The following is a 19,263-nucleotide window of genomic DNA, read 5'->3' as shown; positions in this document are numbered from 1 at the left end:
GTGCATCTTCTCATGAGTAGGAGCTGCTTGGTGGGGGTGGTGCCATGGGGGCATCCTTTGTCCCCTAGGACTGGACCCCTTAGGCCTATGAGAGGCAGCATGTTGTAAACGATTTGATGCCAGGATTCCTGGGTTCTGTGTAATTCTGGGCCATTGACTAACCCACTGTGTGATCTGCCAAGTCACTTCCACAATCTGAGCCTCAATTTCCACGCTTGTTAGCCAAAGGGTTGTGTTAAGACAATCTTAAGGTCTCCTCTGGCATTTATATCTTCTTTATCTACAAAATGATTGTGTATGTGCCTTGTTGTGAGGATTAGAGATAATTCATGTCAATGATATTATATTTGGTACAGAAAATATGTCACCTTCAAAAATCCTGGGATCCTTTCCTCTGGGAAATGGGTAACGTAAGTCCATTGCCCGCTAAACAGGACCATAAACAGCAGCATGAGTCAGATGCCACTAACAATATTTATTACCCAAAGTAATCTGACAGATTCGGACACAAGATCATGGCTTTCCTAGGTTACAAGAAAATCAGAACCTCTTCAAACTCACCCTCCACCCACAGTCGAAGTAACGGATTAAAGGCTACAGCTCAAGCTATGTCATGGCTACTATCTCCTCATTCTTGATGAATAATCTCCAAGTCACAAGTGGGCATGATGCGATTTGGATCCAAATCTTACCAGAAAAAAAAAAAACGCACCATTAAAATAAGACAAGTTCATAGAAATCATTCCAACAGACAGATACCAAGAGGCTTTACTGGCAATGAGAAGAGGAAAGATTTTCTGTTTATAATAACCAGAAAGAAATGGAATTGTCTAATAATCATCAGTTGAGTATGAGCCTAGTAGGGGATGCTAATCTTCCGGGGTGGGGAAGTCTTGTGAGCTAACCAAACCCTCCTGGTCTCTGGTGAGGTCAACAGGTAGCAGTTTCCCGATTGCCTAGTAACAAGGGACCGTGCTTACGGGTGGGGTGGGGTGAGGTATGTTGGGGAGGGGGACCTTCACTTGGCAAGTGAAATAACACAATTCTCAGGAGTTGAAAAAGAGGCAATCTTCAAACAGTGCTGAGAAGTCCTCTTACTTTTTCCACATTAGGGGAATGCAAGCTGGTTTAACCTCACATGACACTTCCTTTTCCGTTTGTTTTTTTCATTTGATTGGTTTGAAAATTATCCTGGATCCAGGAAGGTGATGCCTTTTCTTATTCTCCTTTTATCATCAAACCAAACAGCCAATGTGTTTCTAGACACATTGCATTCTAAACTGAAAGTGCTGACAAGCCTTCATCCCAGACCCTAAGTGGCAGGTTTTCATGAAAATCAGCTTCTGGGCCAGTTAAGTCTTCATGAAGTTATCTTTTCATAACTCAGCCCTCATTCCCCTCCGGGTCAGTAGCAGTGGAACCAGGAAACCCACGGGCCAGATTTCGTTACTCAATGAAGGCACTCCAGGAAGAAGGAGAGTTCCCGGCACCTGCCTGCCAAACTCTGCTCTGCTTGCTGGACTTTGCTCAGCATGAACAGGCCATTCTGGCTACAAGTTCCCCCAAACTATCCCAGATTGTATCTTTAAGGCACACCAATTCCTCTGCATAAGGACTTCTGTTCACAATGAGTTATATTAATTATTCTTAACATTCAAAAGAGAAAGTTCTGCATGAAAGCCCACCCCTGTCCAGCCATTGTGCCCTGAGATCCCAATACTGTGGGGATGAGGGCAGAGCCAATTAACATCAGGGATTCTGGTCATTGGGATCACACTTGAGCATGATTTTCAACCCCAATCCCTTTTTAAATGTTTCAAAGGCCTCCAGAGCTTTCTCCAGAGGAAATCTATGGGTGACGAGGGGTTTTATGTTCACAGACTTGGACGCAAGCATCGAAATTGCCACTGGCCACCTGTAAAAGAGCACGAGCATTATATTCAACCTTCATGAGGAAAGAGCCAGGTGCCCAAAACTACCAAGCACTACATCAGCTTGGCCATATAATTAGCACTGCGGTTTGGCAAAGCCAATTTTACAGGCCAGCAACTGAGGAAAGGACCTTATGGCTTATGATTCAGGGGTACAGAGCCCATTTCCAATGCCCCCACCCCTCGCCCACCCCCTCACTCTGCCATGTCTGCCATGGAGCCTAGAATTCCTGTGGCACGAAGGAACAAGGCACATGGTGGAAGCCACTGGGAAAAGGCAGAGAAGCCGTGGGGAGGCAGCCCAGGACAATCCAGTCACACCCACTAACAGCTCAGCTTACTGGAAAGCTGGTGCCCTGATGAGGGCATGGAGTTGCAACCTCTAAAGCTAGGAGTAAGGGACACTGCTGGGGAGTGGGGTCCCAGCCAGAAGGCCCCAGGCGGGGAGAGGGTGGACTGCAGAACACTGGTGGGGCAAACTAAGACCCGTTTGCTCCCCAGGGTGGGCCCTAGGGCTCAGGAACAGGAGCCACAGGACTTGATTTCTTCCTTCTGTCCTTTCTCCCCTTCTTCCCTTTAAAGGGAGAAAATGGAGATCTGGCAACTTAAGAAAATGGGGGGAAAAAGGGGCCTGGCGGGGATAAACAGCAGACACCCAGTAAGAGCATGCTTCAAAATCCCCTCCCTCCTTCCCTCCATTCATTCTTCTGTCCTTCCCATTCTTTAACTGGGAATGAGTGTTCTCTCTTTGGATCCCTGTTATATCACACGGCTCTCAGTGCGGCCAGGGAGTGCCCCCCATGAACACACAGGCAGAGACTCATGGGCCCAGAGGCTGAGTGGGGCCTGCCCTGGTCTTGCTGGAAGCTGGGCATCCCGGCTCACCCACAGCATACTCACGTGTTGCAGTATCGAAACACGCCCTTGATATCCACCTCCCGGAGGGCTGCATGCAGTAGGGGTATGGTGGTCATCTCAGAGCCCAGCCCCACAAGCACCAGGGTCCCACCAGAGCGAGTGGCCTGTAAAAGGAGGTAAAAACAAGAAAGCTCAGAAGGTAAGAAATACTGACTTCCCACTTGCAATAACATAGTATCATCACACAAGTATCCTCTGGTTGCATCAGCTGAGCATCTCAAAATTCCAGAGAATGTGATTCTTGTACAGTGCTGAACTGCTCAACCTGCCAACCAAACTTAACAGAGTGGCAGAGTAAACACTGTTTCCTTTAAACCTTCTGAAAAAATACACTTAACCCACGGAGAACCAGGCACAGTGGGAACGTCTTCCAAAGCTTTACAGATTCGGGACCCAATATTGGCTTCAGCCAGCTCCACAGTCTAAGCACCTGTTCCTCCCGCAGAGCGCCCTCCACAGGCAGCGTTTTCATCAGAGCTGGAAGGAACCACCGGCCCTCTAAGCTCACCGGTGCTGAGAAAACTATAAACATGAGACAGATGAGTCACTTATATTCTGTGGTTAAAAAAGGCTTTACAGGTGCGTGCAGGCTGGCGGTTAGAAATCGTTTTGTTCTGGAGATGTTTACCTCAACAGTAAGAGCCATAATGGGTTGTGTCTTCCTTGAATGTTTATCTGCCTTATCAGCTGCCCACTTGGAGTGGGCAATTTCACAGGTGGCTGCGAAATTTCTCCTGAAAATTTCCCCAGAACTCCCTGTGAGTGCTGTGCTCGTTCCAGAGCTCTCTGGGGATCACTGTGCTCAGTGTGGTGAGACACAGAACAATGGACAATTCAGTCACGCTGGGTGTTCATTACAGTCAGCAGCAAGCATTTATTGAGACCATCCTAGGTGCTAAATAGTGGAACTAGAGAAAGGCACATGCCACAGCCTCCACTTCTGAGATGAAGGATACGCCATGGAGAGAGGCCTGCGGTGCCATGACCAAGAGGTGAACTCAGGGTGTGAGTGGTGTGGGAGTGACTCCTGGGGCTGCCGCTTCAGAGCTGTGGCACCCTGGACGTACCCTCTCAGCCCATTGTCTAGGGAAACTACTTCCTCATCAGCACTTCCTCTCTACCTGGTGATGAGGAGGAACACCAACTGGCCATCCCAAGCTGCCAAGATGCCAGCAGTTTGCTGACCCCAGGTCAAGGAATGCTGGAACCACCTGGACACTGTCCTGTAGGTATGGCATCTGCATCAAGGATATGACATCAATTCTACCCCAATGCATCTGCCGCGTCTCATCACAAACACTATCCAGTCAGAACCTGGCAGGACCGCGATGCTCAGATATGTCCATATTTGGTGCAGCCGCCTAGCCTGCTCATTGGCAGGGTGGCCTATAGGATTCTACAGTACCTGTCATGCATGACAGTCCCACTCCCTACGTCAAGAGAGACACAGCTGCAGGTCTGGTGAGCCCATGGGTCACATTCACCTCCATGCCTGCCTCAGGTAGCCTGGCAACCAGGCCGCCACCATCAACAGCTGGAAATGCCAACTGTTCCAAATGCTCTAAGGACCGGGCACAAGAGAGCCACGTCCTTGAAGTCGTCCAGCTTATACTGCCTCTCTGTGGGGTGAAGCTCACTGACCTGCCAACAACTTGAAGACAGTAGACACGACTTACTCATGTCTTAGCCCTCAAAGTGCCCAGCAAAACGCCTGGCACATGGCAGGTACCCAAGACATACCATGGGTAGATCAGTCACACACAGACCCATTGTTCCTCTCTGAGCTTCAGCTTCTTTTTGCCCCTTCCCCCATGGCGACCACTGCCTGTGACAGTGAAGCAGAGGGCTGGCCGACTCCAGCTGAACCTCAGGACAGTGCCAAGGTGGCACCCGCTCCTCCCTCTCCCCCACTGCTTCCTCAGCTCCTAAGGCCACGGGCAACTTAGTAGGAGGAGGTCTAGGCAGCTCTGCTACTCAGCTTGGTGAGTCAGCCTTCCCTAGAATGTCTCATGTGATGCGAAGTGCCCTCGTGCATGAATCAGCTGGACTCAGAAGGAAGGAGGAAGCCCACGTTACTGTGGAGAAGCAGTCTGGGAGGCAGGGACGGGAGTCCCCTGTGGTGACAGCTGCCTGCGACCCTCCCGAGCCCTGGCCCTGTCCCCCCACCCTAGCATGGTTGTTTGTCCCCTCCTTCCCTTCCTCTCCTAAGCAGCAGGGCAACTCAGGCACTGGGGCCTGGCGGGGCTGGGCCTGGGCCTGACTCGGCTTGCCTCAAACAAACCACAAATCCCTCAGCATAAAATGGTAACTGATTTTCAGGGTTATTGTGCAGATGAGGCATCATGTTTATGCAGTACAGCAGAGAAGCTGGCATGCAGTAGGGCTTGGAACCTGGAAGTTATTCTCTTTCTCCTCTTTTCCTCGTACTTCGATCTGTCAATGCCATTCCCTCCCACCACCTCCAACTTCCTGGCAACTTCCCATGAGTGGTTGGTGGGTCCCTGAGGGGCGAGTTAGGCATTGGCAGCTTATCTGTTCCTAAGTCTTGGAGACCAAACAAGCAGTAGACACCTGTGAACCTGGAAAATAACCTCGCCTTCGTGACTAACTGAATGCCTGTCACTTTATATCAATGACTAAAAGATTGCAGTTTTCCTCAATAAAACAAGACGGGGATTTCCCACATACAATTAAGGCATCATTCCCTGTTTTTCTTCTTGATCTTTTTACCAAAACTACTGCACTTTTATGATCACAGATACAATCATGAAGACAACCCCATCCCCAAAGTGTGTGTCCTGAACAGTTTTCAAGGCCCATGTATAGCTGTTACCTTGTGTGAACCTCAGATGGCCCAATGAGGATGTAAGGCAAGTTCAAGTACAATCTCCACACTGGAGATAAGAAAACAGAGATAACAAAAGATGAATCAATTTGGCTTGGGGCTCACACAGCAAGCTGGTAAAGAAGCTTCACTCCCTACTTCTACTTCCTTCTCTCCCCTGTGCTGATTCCCCAAAGCTGCCCTCAGTCCACTCACGTAGATGCCCGTGTGGATGGAGGCCTCTGCCCCTGTGCACTCGATGGTGACTTCCGGCTTGCACCCCAGCAGACCTTCTACTTTACTGGCGATTTCCTGAGGACTCTCCTTGGAAATCTGGAGGACTAAATCAGCCCCAATCTCCTTGGCTTTGGACAATCGGGGAGCAGACAGGTCTGAAGGCAAAAAAAAACACCGTTCTTTCAAACAGAGAAATCTGATGACTCATTAGGAAGAAAAGAAAATGGAGGTGTAAGATCTGACGGCATGGGTGGTGGTGTTGAGCCCAACACAGCCTCTTCACATCAAGCTTGTCCAACCCGCAGCCTGCATGCAGCCCGGGATGGCTTTGAATACGGCCCAATGCAAATCTGTAAACTCTCTTAAAATATTAGGAGATTGAAAGAAGTTTTTTTTTAAAGCTCATCAGCTATTGTTAGTGTTAGTGTATTTTATGTGTGGCCCACGACAATTCTTCCAGTGTGGTCCAAGGACGTCAAAAGATTGGACACCCCTGCTCTATACCCTCATACACTCCCACGTCCACCACACAGCTACACAAACACACCCCTACACACACACACACACACACTCTCACACAAACTCTAATAGCTTCTCCTAACACAAAACACACTCGCACACTCTTCTGTATCTCCACAATCCATATGACATTACACACTCACCCCCCCCACACCATCACAGATAACCTCTCCTTACACATACACATACAGTAGACCCAGCTGTTTCCCCATCAAGGAGATTGAAAGAGAACAAAGCCTTACCAGTCACCACTACTTGAGCTGCTCCCATTGCCTTGGCCACGAGCAAAGAGACCACCCCGATTGGCCCTAAACAAAGCAGAAGATGGAAGATGTTTGTGAAAGATTCAACATCTGCTCTCCCACTCGTCCAGGCCATGGGCAGGAACCGTATCTTTTGTGTGTCTCTAGCATCTACCCCAGTGCCTGGCATGATAAGACCTTACCGGTTGTTTGTTGAATGCAGAAGTGAATGAATCCATGAAGAATTATTCTCTACATGAAACACGCTCCTAGTGCTGGGTTCTATTTAATCCTCTCAAACCTTAGAGCTAAAAATTTCCCACTTACTCCTGGGCACTAGTGGAGATAATCTCAAAGAACCACAGGATTCAAGGAAACACAGTTATTCGGAATATAAGAACTCCTGGAAGGTCTGGACTTGTTTTCCTGTTCTTTCTTTGCCCCGACCTTCGTGAGAACCCATCACACCTCCCCTAGAGAGAGACTATTCTTTTTAGGTGTCCTCTGAGGACCACCTGGAGAGGGTCCTTAAGTGAGCTGGCTCCCTGGGTTGGCCCAGGTGCTCACACAGCCCCAGGATACTCAGGTATGCAAGGATTTTCCTGAGATACCTGCTTCCTCATAGTATCTGCATGCTAAGTGACACTGTGGCTTTAATATAAAAGTAAGACCCACAGAATGAAAGCAATGCAGAATATCTTTGGGGATGTACTTTTTGTACACACCCCCTGAGAACAATTTTGGGAACTCCCTCAGAAAACAAAACACTGAAAAATAATGCCTGAAGTGTCCAACAAAGCAAGATTAAAAAACTACGCCGCTATTAAAAATTACGCCATAACTCTTTTATCTATTGACACGGAAAAATGTTCACAGTAGATTGATTTTTTATTTTTTATTTTTTTGAGACCGTGTTTTGCTTTGTCACCCAGGCTGGAGTGCAGTGGCGCAATCTCAGCTCACTGCAACCTCCGCCTCCCAGGTTCAAGTGATTCTCCCACCTCAGCCTCCTGAGTAGTGGAGACTACAGGCACCCGCCACCATGGCTGGCTAATTTTTGTATTTAGTAGAGACAAGGTTTCACCATGTTGACCAGGCTGGTCTCAAACTCCTGACCTCAGGTGATCCGCCTGCCTCAGCCTCCCAAAGTGCTAGGATTACAGGCATGAGCCACCGTGCCCTGCCTGATTTTCTAAAAAGAGTAGGTAAAGGAAGCGGATTTAGCATGGTCTCAGAAAAAAGCTAACTAACTAAAAGATTCTATACCCAAATATTAATAGTGGTTCTCTTGGGCTAATCGGTGATGGGCTTGCAGGTGAATTTCTGTGTGTGTGTGTTGGGGGCAAGGCATGCATGTATGTGGTATGTGTGACTTATTTTCCTTTTCTGTGGTAAAAAGGTACTGGATCCATGCAGATTTTATAAGAATCTGTCACCTGAGTCCTGCAGTCTGCTAGCCCATTGTGGCAAGTCTATTCTACATCCATCACCCCTCTTAGGAAACCCCGTGATCACTTATTTGGCCTGCCAAAGAAAATCACAAACAAGTATGAGGAACCCCAGATCACACCACAAGGAGTGTGAGCGTGCTGTCTGGGTCACCAGCAGTTAGAAGCCTAGAATGATTGATTTGGTCCGAGGCTGCTCAGGCCTGTTCCAGATGGCTGGAAACAGGGGATGAGGGAAGGCAGCTTAGCTACAACCCTACTGCAGGCAGAGTGCTGGCTCCCAGTGGTGTGGGAGCAGACCACTGCTCACTCCTCCCACTGGCTGGGAGCAGGGTCTGCCTTATTCATAGATGGGACTAGGCCATCACTTTGCTGGTATAATTAGAAAGTTCCAAGAGTTGCCCTTCCCTTTACTATCAAAAATATTTCTCTAAGGTGGAGGTTGCAGTGAGCCAAGATTGCACTGCTGTACTCCAACCTGGGCAACAGAGTGAGACTCTGTCTTAAGAAAAAAAAAAATCTCCCTAGTTTCCTATCAAGGGTTCAAAAATAATCACCAGATTAATTCCTTTTTTTTTTTTTTTTTGAGACTGAGTCTCACTCTGTTGCCCAGGCTGGGGTGTAGTGGCACAATCTTGGCTCACTGCAACCTCTGCTTTCCATGTTCAAGTGATTCTCCTGTCTCAGCTTCCCAAGTAGCTGGGACTATAGGGTGCGCACCATCACGCCCGGCTAATTTTTGTGTTTTTAGTAAAGATGAGGTTTCATCAGGTTGGCCAGGCTGGTCTTGAACTTTTGGCCTCAAGTGATCCACTTGCCTCAGCCTTCAAAAGTGCTGGGGTTATAGGCATGAGCCACTGCGCCTGGCCCAGATTCATTCTTTTTGTTTGTTGTTTTGATATGGGGTCTTGTTTTTTTTTTTTGAGACAGGGTCTTCTTCTGTCATCCAGACTGGAGTTCAGGAGCACAATTGTGGCTCACTGCACCCTTGACCTCGAAGGTTCAAGTGATCCTCCCACCTCAGCCTTCTGAGTTGCTGGGACTATAGGCACACACTACCACACTGGCTAATTTTTGTAATTTTTTGTAGAGATGGGGTTTCACCATGTTGCCCAGACTGGTCTCGAACTCCGGGGCTCAAGTGATCCGCCCGCTTTGGTCTCCCAAAGTGCTGGGACTATAGGTGGGAGCCACCGTGCCCAGCCAATTCATTCTTTAAATGAACGAAAGGGCTATGTTGCCTAGGACATATCACCCTAGTTAATATCATGTCTGCAGATACTCATTTGTTTAGCAAAGTGTTAGTCACGGAGGGAACGGGACACTGCAATCCTCCCTTACCCAGAAGGATTCTAGAACAAATCTCAAGCCTTGGAGGGGGAATGAGATGGGCAGAGAGGTCCCCGCATTCCTAGTCAATGAACCCGCAACAGGGTGGCTTCTGTTTCTTACCAGCTCCACACACAAGGACCCTGTGCCCCAGGGTAACTCCACCTCTCCTGCAGGCATGGATCCCCACAGAAAGTGGCTCAATCAGGGCGCCTTCCTCAAAGGTGACGTTGTCAGGAAGCCTGAGGAATCATTCGACACACAGAGATCCTCTGGGTTAACGACAATGCTAACAACAGTATTATACATGCCCAACGTTACTGTCGTAACAACCATAGCTAACACTCATCCAGCATTTATTTATGTGCAGAGCAATGTGCTAAGCAATTTATATACATTAACTCATGTAAAGCCCTGGAATAGTTCTGTGGTAGGTACTATCATTCCCATTTTACAGATGAGGAAACAGGCTTGGTGGGTTAAATGGCTTGCCCCAGTGGTTCAAAGCTAGTGAGGGGCCCAAAGGGCTCAAATTAGAAGCCAGATATGTTCTGATCCCAGAACCCACGCCACAGTGTCCCCATCTGAAGAAGGCAACATGGTTTTCTTTGGAGAAGTCAATTCAGTGAAATGAACACATTACATTTTCTGTAATGTGCTATCCAAGGTAAGGCACGGTGGTTATCATTAATAAACGAAAAGTTTACTTAACAAGGAGTTAACATGGCCACGTTCCAGCATCTTGTCTGCTTCTCAAACTTACAGCCTTTTTAGTTTCACTTTAGCAAACAATCCTGACTATCACCAGTTTTGCAGAACAGTGATTTAGCAATGGGCATCACTCTGATAGTCACCCCCCATATTATACATTCCAGAGGAACCACATCTGAGGACAGCAGCTGCCCGGCTCACCCAGGACCAGTTAAGAGGAAAAAGGGCCTGTTCCACACAGCTGATTAAATGATGTGTCACCTTCACTCTGGGTTCTAGGTTTTCACTTCCACTGGCATCTTGACCCTCTCAATAATACCGCTAATGATGACAGCAAGTATTTGCATAAAGCTTTACAGATTAGGAAGCATGCTCATCCATTACCTCATTTAATCCTCATGATAACCATGTTAGGCAGGTAGGGCAGGCTTTTTAAAAAAACCTTTATTTTACTGAAGAGGAAACTGAAACTCACTGACATTAAGAGAATTGCCAAGGTTATGAAGCTAGGGAATGGAAGGCCAGACTTAACCAAGGTGTCCTGATTCCACATCCTCTGCCTGTCCCATATCAGCTGCCTCCTGGTATGGGCAGCTGTGTAGCTAATATTAATATCCAATTTCTGCTAGTTCCTTACTGCCCAGGATTTACCCAGCACCCCAAATCTCCACACACAGGAACATGAAAACCCTCAAGTTCCAGAAAGAAATAAATGTGGCAGCCAAACCATGTGCTCATCCCCATGATCCTCTCAACACTGTCCCTAATCTTCAACAGAATAACTCAGAGTCCTCCTATCACTGTCCCTGATCCTTGACAGAACTACTCCCCAGGCCTTTGGAGGCCCAGCTGCCGCCCACCACCCCCTTATCCCTTCCTCTCGGCTTCTTTCCCATCACTTTCCCTACTCCAATCCACTCTCCTGCTCTGACTGCGGTCACACTCCTTCTACTCCCCCTAGAAGTAGCCCTTCTACATAATGGGAAAAAGTTTAAAATGAAACAGTGAAGATTCCTAAACTCTCTCAGGGACTCCACAGGCTCCCAGACATGCCTGCCCTTCCACATCTGGGCTTCCTGAAGAACTCAGAAGGGCTCTATGCGGAGGGTGGACTGCATGGAAGCTACATTGAGGAGAGATGGGATTGGGGAAGGTGATGAGGGAAGATTGTTATCAGGAAGAATACTCTACTGATTAAGCAGACGCTGCCTCATCCACCTGCACCCAACACAGCCAGCCGTGTTGGAAAGCTATCTGGTGTGGAGGCAGAAGCATGCACAAGGAGTCCTGGAGGCCAGCCCCGCTGCCACTGACCTTGGGAAAACCACTGACTCCACCCTCTCCAATCTTGTCCAGTGGGGGTTGATGGAGAACAAGGATGAGAAGACTCCAAGCTTCCTCCCAGCCCCAGCCTTTCATGACTTTGTAAACACCAGAGAGCGATGAGGCAACTTGGTAGTTTTTACAATGGGGTTCAGAAAACAGGCCAAATTGGGTAATGGATGATTAAGAAGCCAAGGAGGAAGCAGGAAAATAGAAAGAAAATAGGTAGGTACACAAATAAAGAGGCTGTGGTAGTATGGGAATCCTAAAAAGACATCAGAGAGGAGGGCTTGGGTAGGGAAGAACTGGGGACACAGGCAGAAAGCACCCTGGGAGGAGAAGAAAGGCAGGGGCCGTATGACTCCCCAGAGACCTTCCTCAGCACCCCCACTGCCACTGCCAACCAGAGCCCCATCGTTCCCTATAAACCACCAGCACAAGGCTCTCTTTCAGGTCTACTCCTGCACCTCCATCCCCAGACCACTAGGCCATGACTATGGCATAGCTTGGCACCATTTACTGAGCACCTACTATGGGCCAGACCTCATGCTGGAGACTTGATATGCCTTTCTCATTGGATCTCATCAGTAATTCTGTGAGGGAGGTACCATTACGGTCTCTATTTCACAGGCAAGGATATCGAGGTTACAAAATTTAAGTGACTTGCCCAAGGTCACACAGTTGTAACTGGCAGAGACCAGTGGGCTTCACCACTATGCTCTTCTGCCTTCCATGAAACTTTTGTTTGGTGTCTTGACTTGGAAAGGGCCCCAGAAAGATGGGTTCATTCAGGAACCACTTGCTGAAAGGTGGACTCTGCACAGGTAACCTGCTTACTTCTAGAGCAGGTTCAGATGTTGACTTAAACCCATCACAAGGTCTCTGGCCTGTGACTCCTCTCAAGGTTCCCAGTAGGCTCCCAGATTGTTCCTGTAACTGGCACCTGGCCTCCATCAGACAAGCCCCATCCTGGCTGAAAACCACCACTGGGGCCAGGCTGGGGTGGCAGGAGAACGCAACTGAGTTGGGTCAGGGGGAAAGTGGCACTTTGGCACCTTAGAGCTCCATGGCTGGGGCCATGGGGGGGCCACGAAGAAAGGCAAGCACTTTGCTTCCTCCAGACTCAACTTCACAATTTCAGGGGTGAGAACTGGAGTAGGGTAGGGGAGTGGGCACAGGGCAGGAGCTTGAGACTCACAGAGACCCCAGTTTGACTCTTGGTTCTGCTGCGTGCCCAAGTCAATGAGCTTCCTTCTGCCTTGGTTAACTCAACAACGGTGCCCATCTCACCATTATTCTTGTGGAGATTAAATAAATTAAAGCATGCAAAGCACTTATTAGCACAAGGGCAGGCACATAGTAATAATAATTATGACTCTCCATGCATCACCTTATTTAATATTTTGGTGATTAAATGAAACTGAAGTAGAGAAAAGTTAAATCATTTCTCCAAATTCACTTGCTAGAAGGGAGTAGATCCAGGATCCCAGAGCTCAAGCCCTGGCAGCACACCACGGCACCTCAGGAAACGTCAGCTGTTGCTGTCATGGTGTGTTGTTGTTGTTGTTTTGTTTATTCTTGAGACGGAGTCTTGCTCTGTCACCCAGACTGGAGTGCAGTGGCGCGATCTCAGCTCATTGCAACCTCCACCTCCCAGGTTCACACCATTCTCCTGCCTCAGCCTCCCAAGTAGCTGGGATTACAGGCGCCCGCCACCATGCCCGGCTAATTTTTTGTATTTTTTTTTGGTAGAGACGGGGTTTCACCATGTTAGCCAGGATGGTCTCGATCGCCTGATCTCGCGATCTGCCTGCCTCGGCCTCCCAAAGTGCTGGGATTACAGGCGTGAGCCACCACGCCCAGTCGAGGTCATTGTTGTTATGAACTTTCTGGTGGTTGCGGTGGAAACTAATAACAAAGGATGAACCACAGGAATTCCCTCCAGGATGTCTGCAGAGGGTGAGTGATTTTCAGCAGTAGTTTTCTATTGTTGCTGTAAGTAAGGGAAACTGACACTAAAAGACTAAAACCAAGCACTGTGAGTCAGTCTTACTCCTAGGGAGGCTGCCCTCTCTCAATGCCACCAAGAAGAGGAGCCTGCCCAGGTGAAGCCGCATGTTTGGAATTAGGAGCTGAAAAGAATAAAGAAATAACCACAGGAAACAGCACCAAGCTAATGAAGGGAAAGAGGTCCCAGGTGACCCAGTGGGACTGTGGACACTCACTTGTAACAAAAGGCTGCATTGTGCTTGTAGAACCGGCAGAGGTTTCCGTCATCGGGGGGTGTGGCACAGAAGAAGATGGAAGGCGACAGATTGTATCGGCCAGACTTGCAAAATTCATCATTTTCTCGGGGAGCACCAGGCTCGATGGCAACACGATCACCTGGAGAGGAAAACAAAGATGGCACCCTGCCCGAAGGTGGGAGCAGTCTCCCCGCTCTTTGGTCTGGTTCTTTGTTTTCCAACTTTTGAAAACAGCAGAAGCAGAGATGTTATGAAGGCTTGCATGCTCATGGGCAGATGCCAGATGCGAGAATCTAGCTTAATGAGCCCCCTCCTCCCTGGGGACCCAGAGTGTCCTAGGCAAGTAAGGAAACTTGGGATGAAGCACAGACTTACTCTGGGGGAAAAAGAACACCCCCTCCTCCACAGTTCAGTGTGGCCTGCCCTTTTCCCAACTCCTGCAGCAAGCCAAGCCACCTGTCTATCTCCACAGCCACTTCCCAGCTAAGGCAAGCCAAGTATAGTTCCTGTCTCACACTGCTGCAAAAGGGGTAGCTCATACATGGAGTTTGCAGGCATTTTTTCTTCATCTGTTTGGAAGATAGGGAGCAAAGCCTTTACAAAGACAGGAGCTATAATTACAGCATGTTTAATGTCCAGTCTGGTCGTTTTTGGACAATAACTAGGAGTCAACTGATTCCTGGTAGTAGAACTGCAAAGGCCAATGACCTGCAGAGGCCTCATACAGCGGAGGGTAATAGTTGAGGCTTCTGAACAGCCAGTTCTATTATACTTCTGTTCTATGCCTCATCATACCTGCTTGGAAACCCAGCCTGAGAACTGCTCTCTAACTGCTTTTTTTTTCTATCTTTTATTATGAAGAATTTCAAACACACAGCAAAATTCAAAGAATTGCATAGTGAACACCTGGATAGCCTCCTCCTACATTCTTCGAGGAACATCTAGCTATGTTCACTCTATCACATATCTATCCATCTACCCCTCCGTCTCAACTCTGTCTCTCCTTCCATCAATCTATCTTCTTTTCCGATTCATTTCAAAGCAGGCTGCAGACTCACCCTTAAATGCTTCAGCCTGCATATCATTAACTAGAGTTCAGTATTTGTTTATGATTCTTTTTTAAGGTTATCACCTAGGAATGCAAACCCCTTTTAAGATACAGAACACTCACTACCACTACCTCAGAAATCTTATTCCTCTGTGTCCCTTCCCAGTCAATCCCCACCCCCATCCCCAGAGGATGTTTTGATTTTTTTTTTTTTTGATTTTTTTTTTTGTACCATGGAGTAGTATTGTCTGTTCTGGCACATCACAAAAATGGGATCATACAGTAGATACTCTTTTGAATCTTGCTTCTTTCAGTTAGCATAATGCTTTTCAGATTGATCTATGTTGTTGTGGTATTAACTGTCTGGCCAGGTGCGGTGGCTAATGCCTATAATCTCATAATCACAGTACTTGGGAGGTCAAGGCAGGAGGATCACTTGAACCCAGGAGTTCAAGACCAACCTGGGCAACATAGGAAGACTTCATCTTTACAAAAAAAATTTTTTTTTAATTAGCTGAGCATGGTGATGTGTGCCTGTGGTCCCAGCTACTTAGGAGGCTGAGGCGGGAGAATCACTTGAGCCCAGGAAGTTGAGGCTGCAGAGAGACATGATCACACCACTGCATTCCCACCTGGGTGACAGAGCAACACTGTCTCAAAAACAAATGACAGTTTGTTCCTTTTCATGGCTGAATAGTGTTCCAACGTAAGAGTATACTATAGTCAGTATCACCATTCTCTTATTGATAGGAAAAACCTGGTTGTTTCCAGTTTTCCTGTTGTTGGTTTTTGGTTTCTCTGTGTGTGTATGTTTTTTTGGTTTTTTGTTTGTTTGTTTTTTGAGACAGAATCTCACTCTGTCATCCAGGTTGGAGTACAGTGGTGCAATCACTACTCACTGTAGTCTCGACCTCCTCAAGTTCAGGTGATCTTCCTGCCTCAGCCTCCCAAGTGAGGGAGGAGAAAGAAAAAAAGCAGGCAGACAATTAGGGCAGGTCCTCGGTGAAATTCTTTTAAACAAAAGAGCAGTCTGGAAAAAAATCAAGCTGCAGGCACATAGAGAGCAGCTTGGAAAAATCAAGCTACAGGCACAGATAAGGGAGCGAGGCCCAACACAGAAATGCCTTGGTTCTCTGTGTAATCAGTGGACTCCCAGGAAAATGTTTCCTCCCTTTTTTGGGCATGTACACAGTGGGCTCCATGAGAACTTGCATGGGGTAGGGTGGGGGCTTGCCTAAAACATGCCCGTAGTTGCTCAGGCAAGAGAAGCTGCACCCTGTGCTTGCCGAAGACATGCTGACAGCTGCACAAATGAGGGAGGATACACAGGTAGCCACACAGATAAGGTAAGTTACACAGCACCTGCACAGATAAGGGAAGTTTCTTATAAAAACCTTCATATTTAATTGTAAAACAACAACCCTATTTCAGGTCGATCCCCTGCTCTGCTGCTGAGAGCTTTCCTCTTTCACTTATTAAACTTTCACTCCAACCTCACCCTTGGTGTCCATGCTCCTTAATTTTCTTGGTCATGAGACAAAGAACTCTGGATAACACCTTAGACAAGGAGACTGCTACAATAACCCTAGACTGCTTCACCCGTAGGGGGTCATCTGGGATATGTTGGAAGGGTGAGTAGGAGCAACCCTCCAATACTTTACTTTCTGCAGTTTCTTATCCACAGTTTTGTTTTTTTTTTTTTTCCCTCTCAAAATCAAACAAATACCAGGCCTCTATTGGTCAGTTAAGAGTGGTTAGTGCAGCCACCAGATCTGTAAGACTCAGAAGACAGGCTTGCTGGAGAGGACTCTGTCAATCCTCCATCGCCCTCGGGTGTTGGGAATGTCAGCTGTGTTCCAATCCAGTTTCCATTTATGGAAGACCTCGCCATCGCATGGGGTTGGAAGGAGGTCCTGGGACAACTGAAGGTTTCTGGCTGAGGCTACACCTCAGTGTTTTCTGAAGGCTCCTGAACTAACTCCAGTCCCTGACAGCCCATCATGGTGTTGGCACCAGGACTTCCAGTCTTTCCTATCGCATTTTCTTCCATTCTCTCCTTTGTGGCTATCATGTCTCCTATCCCTTCTTTGTATGCTATGCTGAAGGTGTTTTTACAACCTAGGAATGTAATTTTGTTGCTTAGAGTCAGTCAGTGCCTTAGTAACCAGGAATGTAACTCAAAGAATTGCTGTTTTTGTGATTTCCTAGAAACAGGGAGAATTCAAGATTTCAGTCTAAATTTTCACCTAGTAAGGGCCTTTTTGTCCCCCAGTGATAGGTATTCATGGCACTGCATGGGAGGATATTTCACCCTCAGTGAATACCCGCCTCTCCATTTGGGTTTTTTTTTTTTCTGCATGTAAAAACCCAGTACTGTCCAATGAACCTTCCTTCCTTCGAACCTTCCTTCCTTCCTTTCCTTCCTTCCTTCCTTCCTTCCTTCCTTCCTTCCTTCCTTCCTTCCTTCCTTCCTTCCTTCCTTTTCTTTCCTTTCCTTTCCTTTTCTTTTTCTTTTTTTTTGATGGAGTCTCACTCTGTTGCCCAGGTTGGGGTGCAGTGGCACAATCTGGGCTCACTGCAAGCTCTGCCTCCCATGCCATTCTCCTGCCTCAGCCTCCCAAGTAGCTGGGACTACAGGCACCTGCCACAACACCTGGCTAATTTTTGTATTTTTAGTAGAGACAGGGTTTCACCATGTTGGCCAGGATGGTCTCCATCTTCTGACCTCATGATCCGCCCACCTCAGCCTCCCAAAGTGCTGGGATTACAGGCGTGAGCCAACGCACCCAGCCAAATCTTTTTTTCTATTCATAAAACTTTTATTCCACTTAGATGAATTTAATACATGTGTTCTTAATAATTATGCTTGGATTATTCATAAAAATTTCATAAGACATTAAACAAAGCTAGCCATCACCTCAAGTTGTTTCCCTGTTAACTATTTTACAGCACGTGCATGTTAGGCAAACATCAAAAAAAAAAAAAAAAATCACAACAGCAAAAAACCTAAAAATCACAAAAACAAAAAACCTAAAAAAAGGTTAAATACATGGGTTTTTGTTTTACTGCTGTGCTTGATATACATAAGTAACGAATATCAGTCAATTCAGTTTTACTGCATCTTTACTTTTACATTTGTTCTTTGGTTGCCTAAAACATTTAAATACAAATACAATGAGCATAGCAAAAATAATGAAAGCTAACAGCAGGTAACTTTACAAATAATGGAATGTGAACTGTTTCTGCCCTTATCCAGAGTAAGATGGGTTACGACTGTCTACAGGAAAACTTCTGCAGCTGTAGTCAAAGGTGTGCACATTGAGATTGAGTATTCCACAGGTATACCTGGTTTAACATGTGGGATCCATGGGATAACTGTTTCTATCACAGCCTTGTAAGTGCTCCAGACCTTAAAGTACCCACAGTTACTACACCTGTGACTGGAACCAATGATCTCTTTAATTCTCCACCAGGACAAACCAATATGTAGGCAGTTTTCTTTGCTTAGATATGGAAGCAGTTTTAACACTAGCCCTTGTGAAGCCGCAATGTACCAAAAGTACTGTGTCAAACATTTATAAGTTGTATAAAAATTCCACATCCCCATATTGGCCACCTCAAGATGAAAACAGGTAAATCCCTAAATGTTAACTGGCTCTACTCCCCTACTATTAAACATAAAAACCACATGGGAAATATAGAAATTCAAATGGAAGTAACATAAACCTGTCATAAATCGTAAACAAAAACTATTTGTGGGACAGTGCAGATGACAAATGGTCTACTGTGTAAATTTTAGGAGGCAGAAAAAGTTGGAAGGCCAGTTAATTTTCCCCTCCTTCTCCTGCTTCAGCTTTGTCTCCTTGGGTATCTGACATCCACAACGTCAAGTTGTCTCTCAGTAAATGCATTATTAGCGTGCTGTCTTTGTATGACTCTTCACTTAATGTATCAAGTTCAGCAATGGCTTCATCAAAAGCTGTCTTTGCAAGACAGCAGGCTTTCTCTGGGGAGTTCAGAATCTCATAATAGAACACAGAGAAGTTAAGGGCCAGATCCAGTCTGATAGGATGTGTTGGTTGCATTTCCTTTTTGCTGGTTTCAAAGGCTTCTTGGTATGCTTGTTGTGACGGATCCACAATCCCCTACTTGTCATCATCAGCGGCAACCTCAGTCAAGTAACGGTAGTAATCTCCTTTCATTTTCAAATAGAAGACTTTGCTCTCTGCTTGTGAAGCATTGGAGATCAAGAACTTTTCCAAAAGAGATAGTATCTCTTAGCTCTGTCTCAATTTTCTCTCTGTATTCTCGAACCATCTGCTGTTTTTTCTCAGCACCTTCTGTCTTTTGTTCAATATTTGAGACGACCCCCCAAGATGACCTGCGGGTTCTGACAACATTGTTTTTTTTTTTTTGAGACGGAATCTCGCTCTGTCGCCCGGGCTGGAGTGCAGTGGCCGGATCTCAGCTCACCGCAAGCTCCGCCT

At 46.9% G+C, this 19,263-nt stretch overlaps 1 protein-coding gene and 1 pseudogene across 1 annotated transcript in view; both read right to left on the bottom strand.

Moving 5' to 3' along the window:
• Nucleotides 1-455: 455 nt before the first annotated feature.
• Nucleotides 456-19,263, bottom strand: part of SORD (sorbitol dehydrogenase) — a 42,612-nt gene continuing 23,804 nt past the window's right edge. Inside the window, exons 4-9 of the mRNA XM_011928529.1 lie at nucleotides 13,708-13,867; nucleotides 9,572-9,690; nucleotides 6,672-6,737; nucleotides 5,890-6,065; nucleotides 2,832-2,953; nucleotides 456-1,915 (exon numbers count right to left, since the gene is read on the bottom strand). Coding sequence (XP_011783919.1) covers nucleotides 1,750-1,915; nucleotides 2,832-2,953; nucleotides 5,890-6,065; nucleotides 6,672-6,737; nucleotides 9,572-9,690; nucleotides 13,708-13,867 — 809 coding nt within the window. The 3' untranslated portion in view covers nucleotides 456-1,749. The remainder of the gene's footprint in view (nucleotides 1,916-2,831; nucleotides 2,954-5,889; nucleotides 6,066-6,671; nucleotides 6,738-9,571; nucleotides 9,691-13,707; nucleotides 13,868-19,263) is intronic.
• Nucleotides 18,601-19,171, bottom strand: LOC105502157 (annotated as a pseudogene).

Source organism: Colobus angolensis, unplaced genomic scaffold (genome assembly GCF_000951035.1).
Source record: "Colobus angolensis palliatus isolate OR3802 unplaced genomic scaffold, Cang.pa_1.0 Scaffold78, whole genome shotgun sequence".
In the NCBI taxonomy this organism is placed as follows: Eukaryota; Metazoa; Chordata; class Mammalia; order Primates; family Cercopithecidae; genus Colobus; species Colobus angolensis.
Note: the sequence above shows the minus strand (reverse complement) of the source record. Positions and strands in the feature narration are given on the sequence as shown.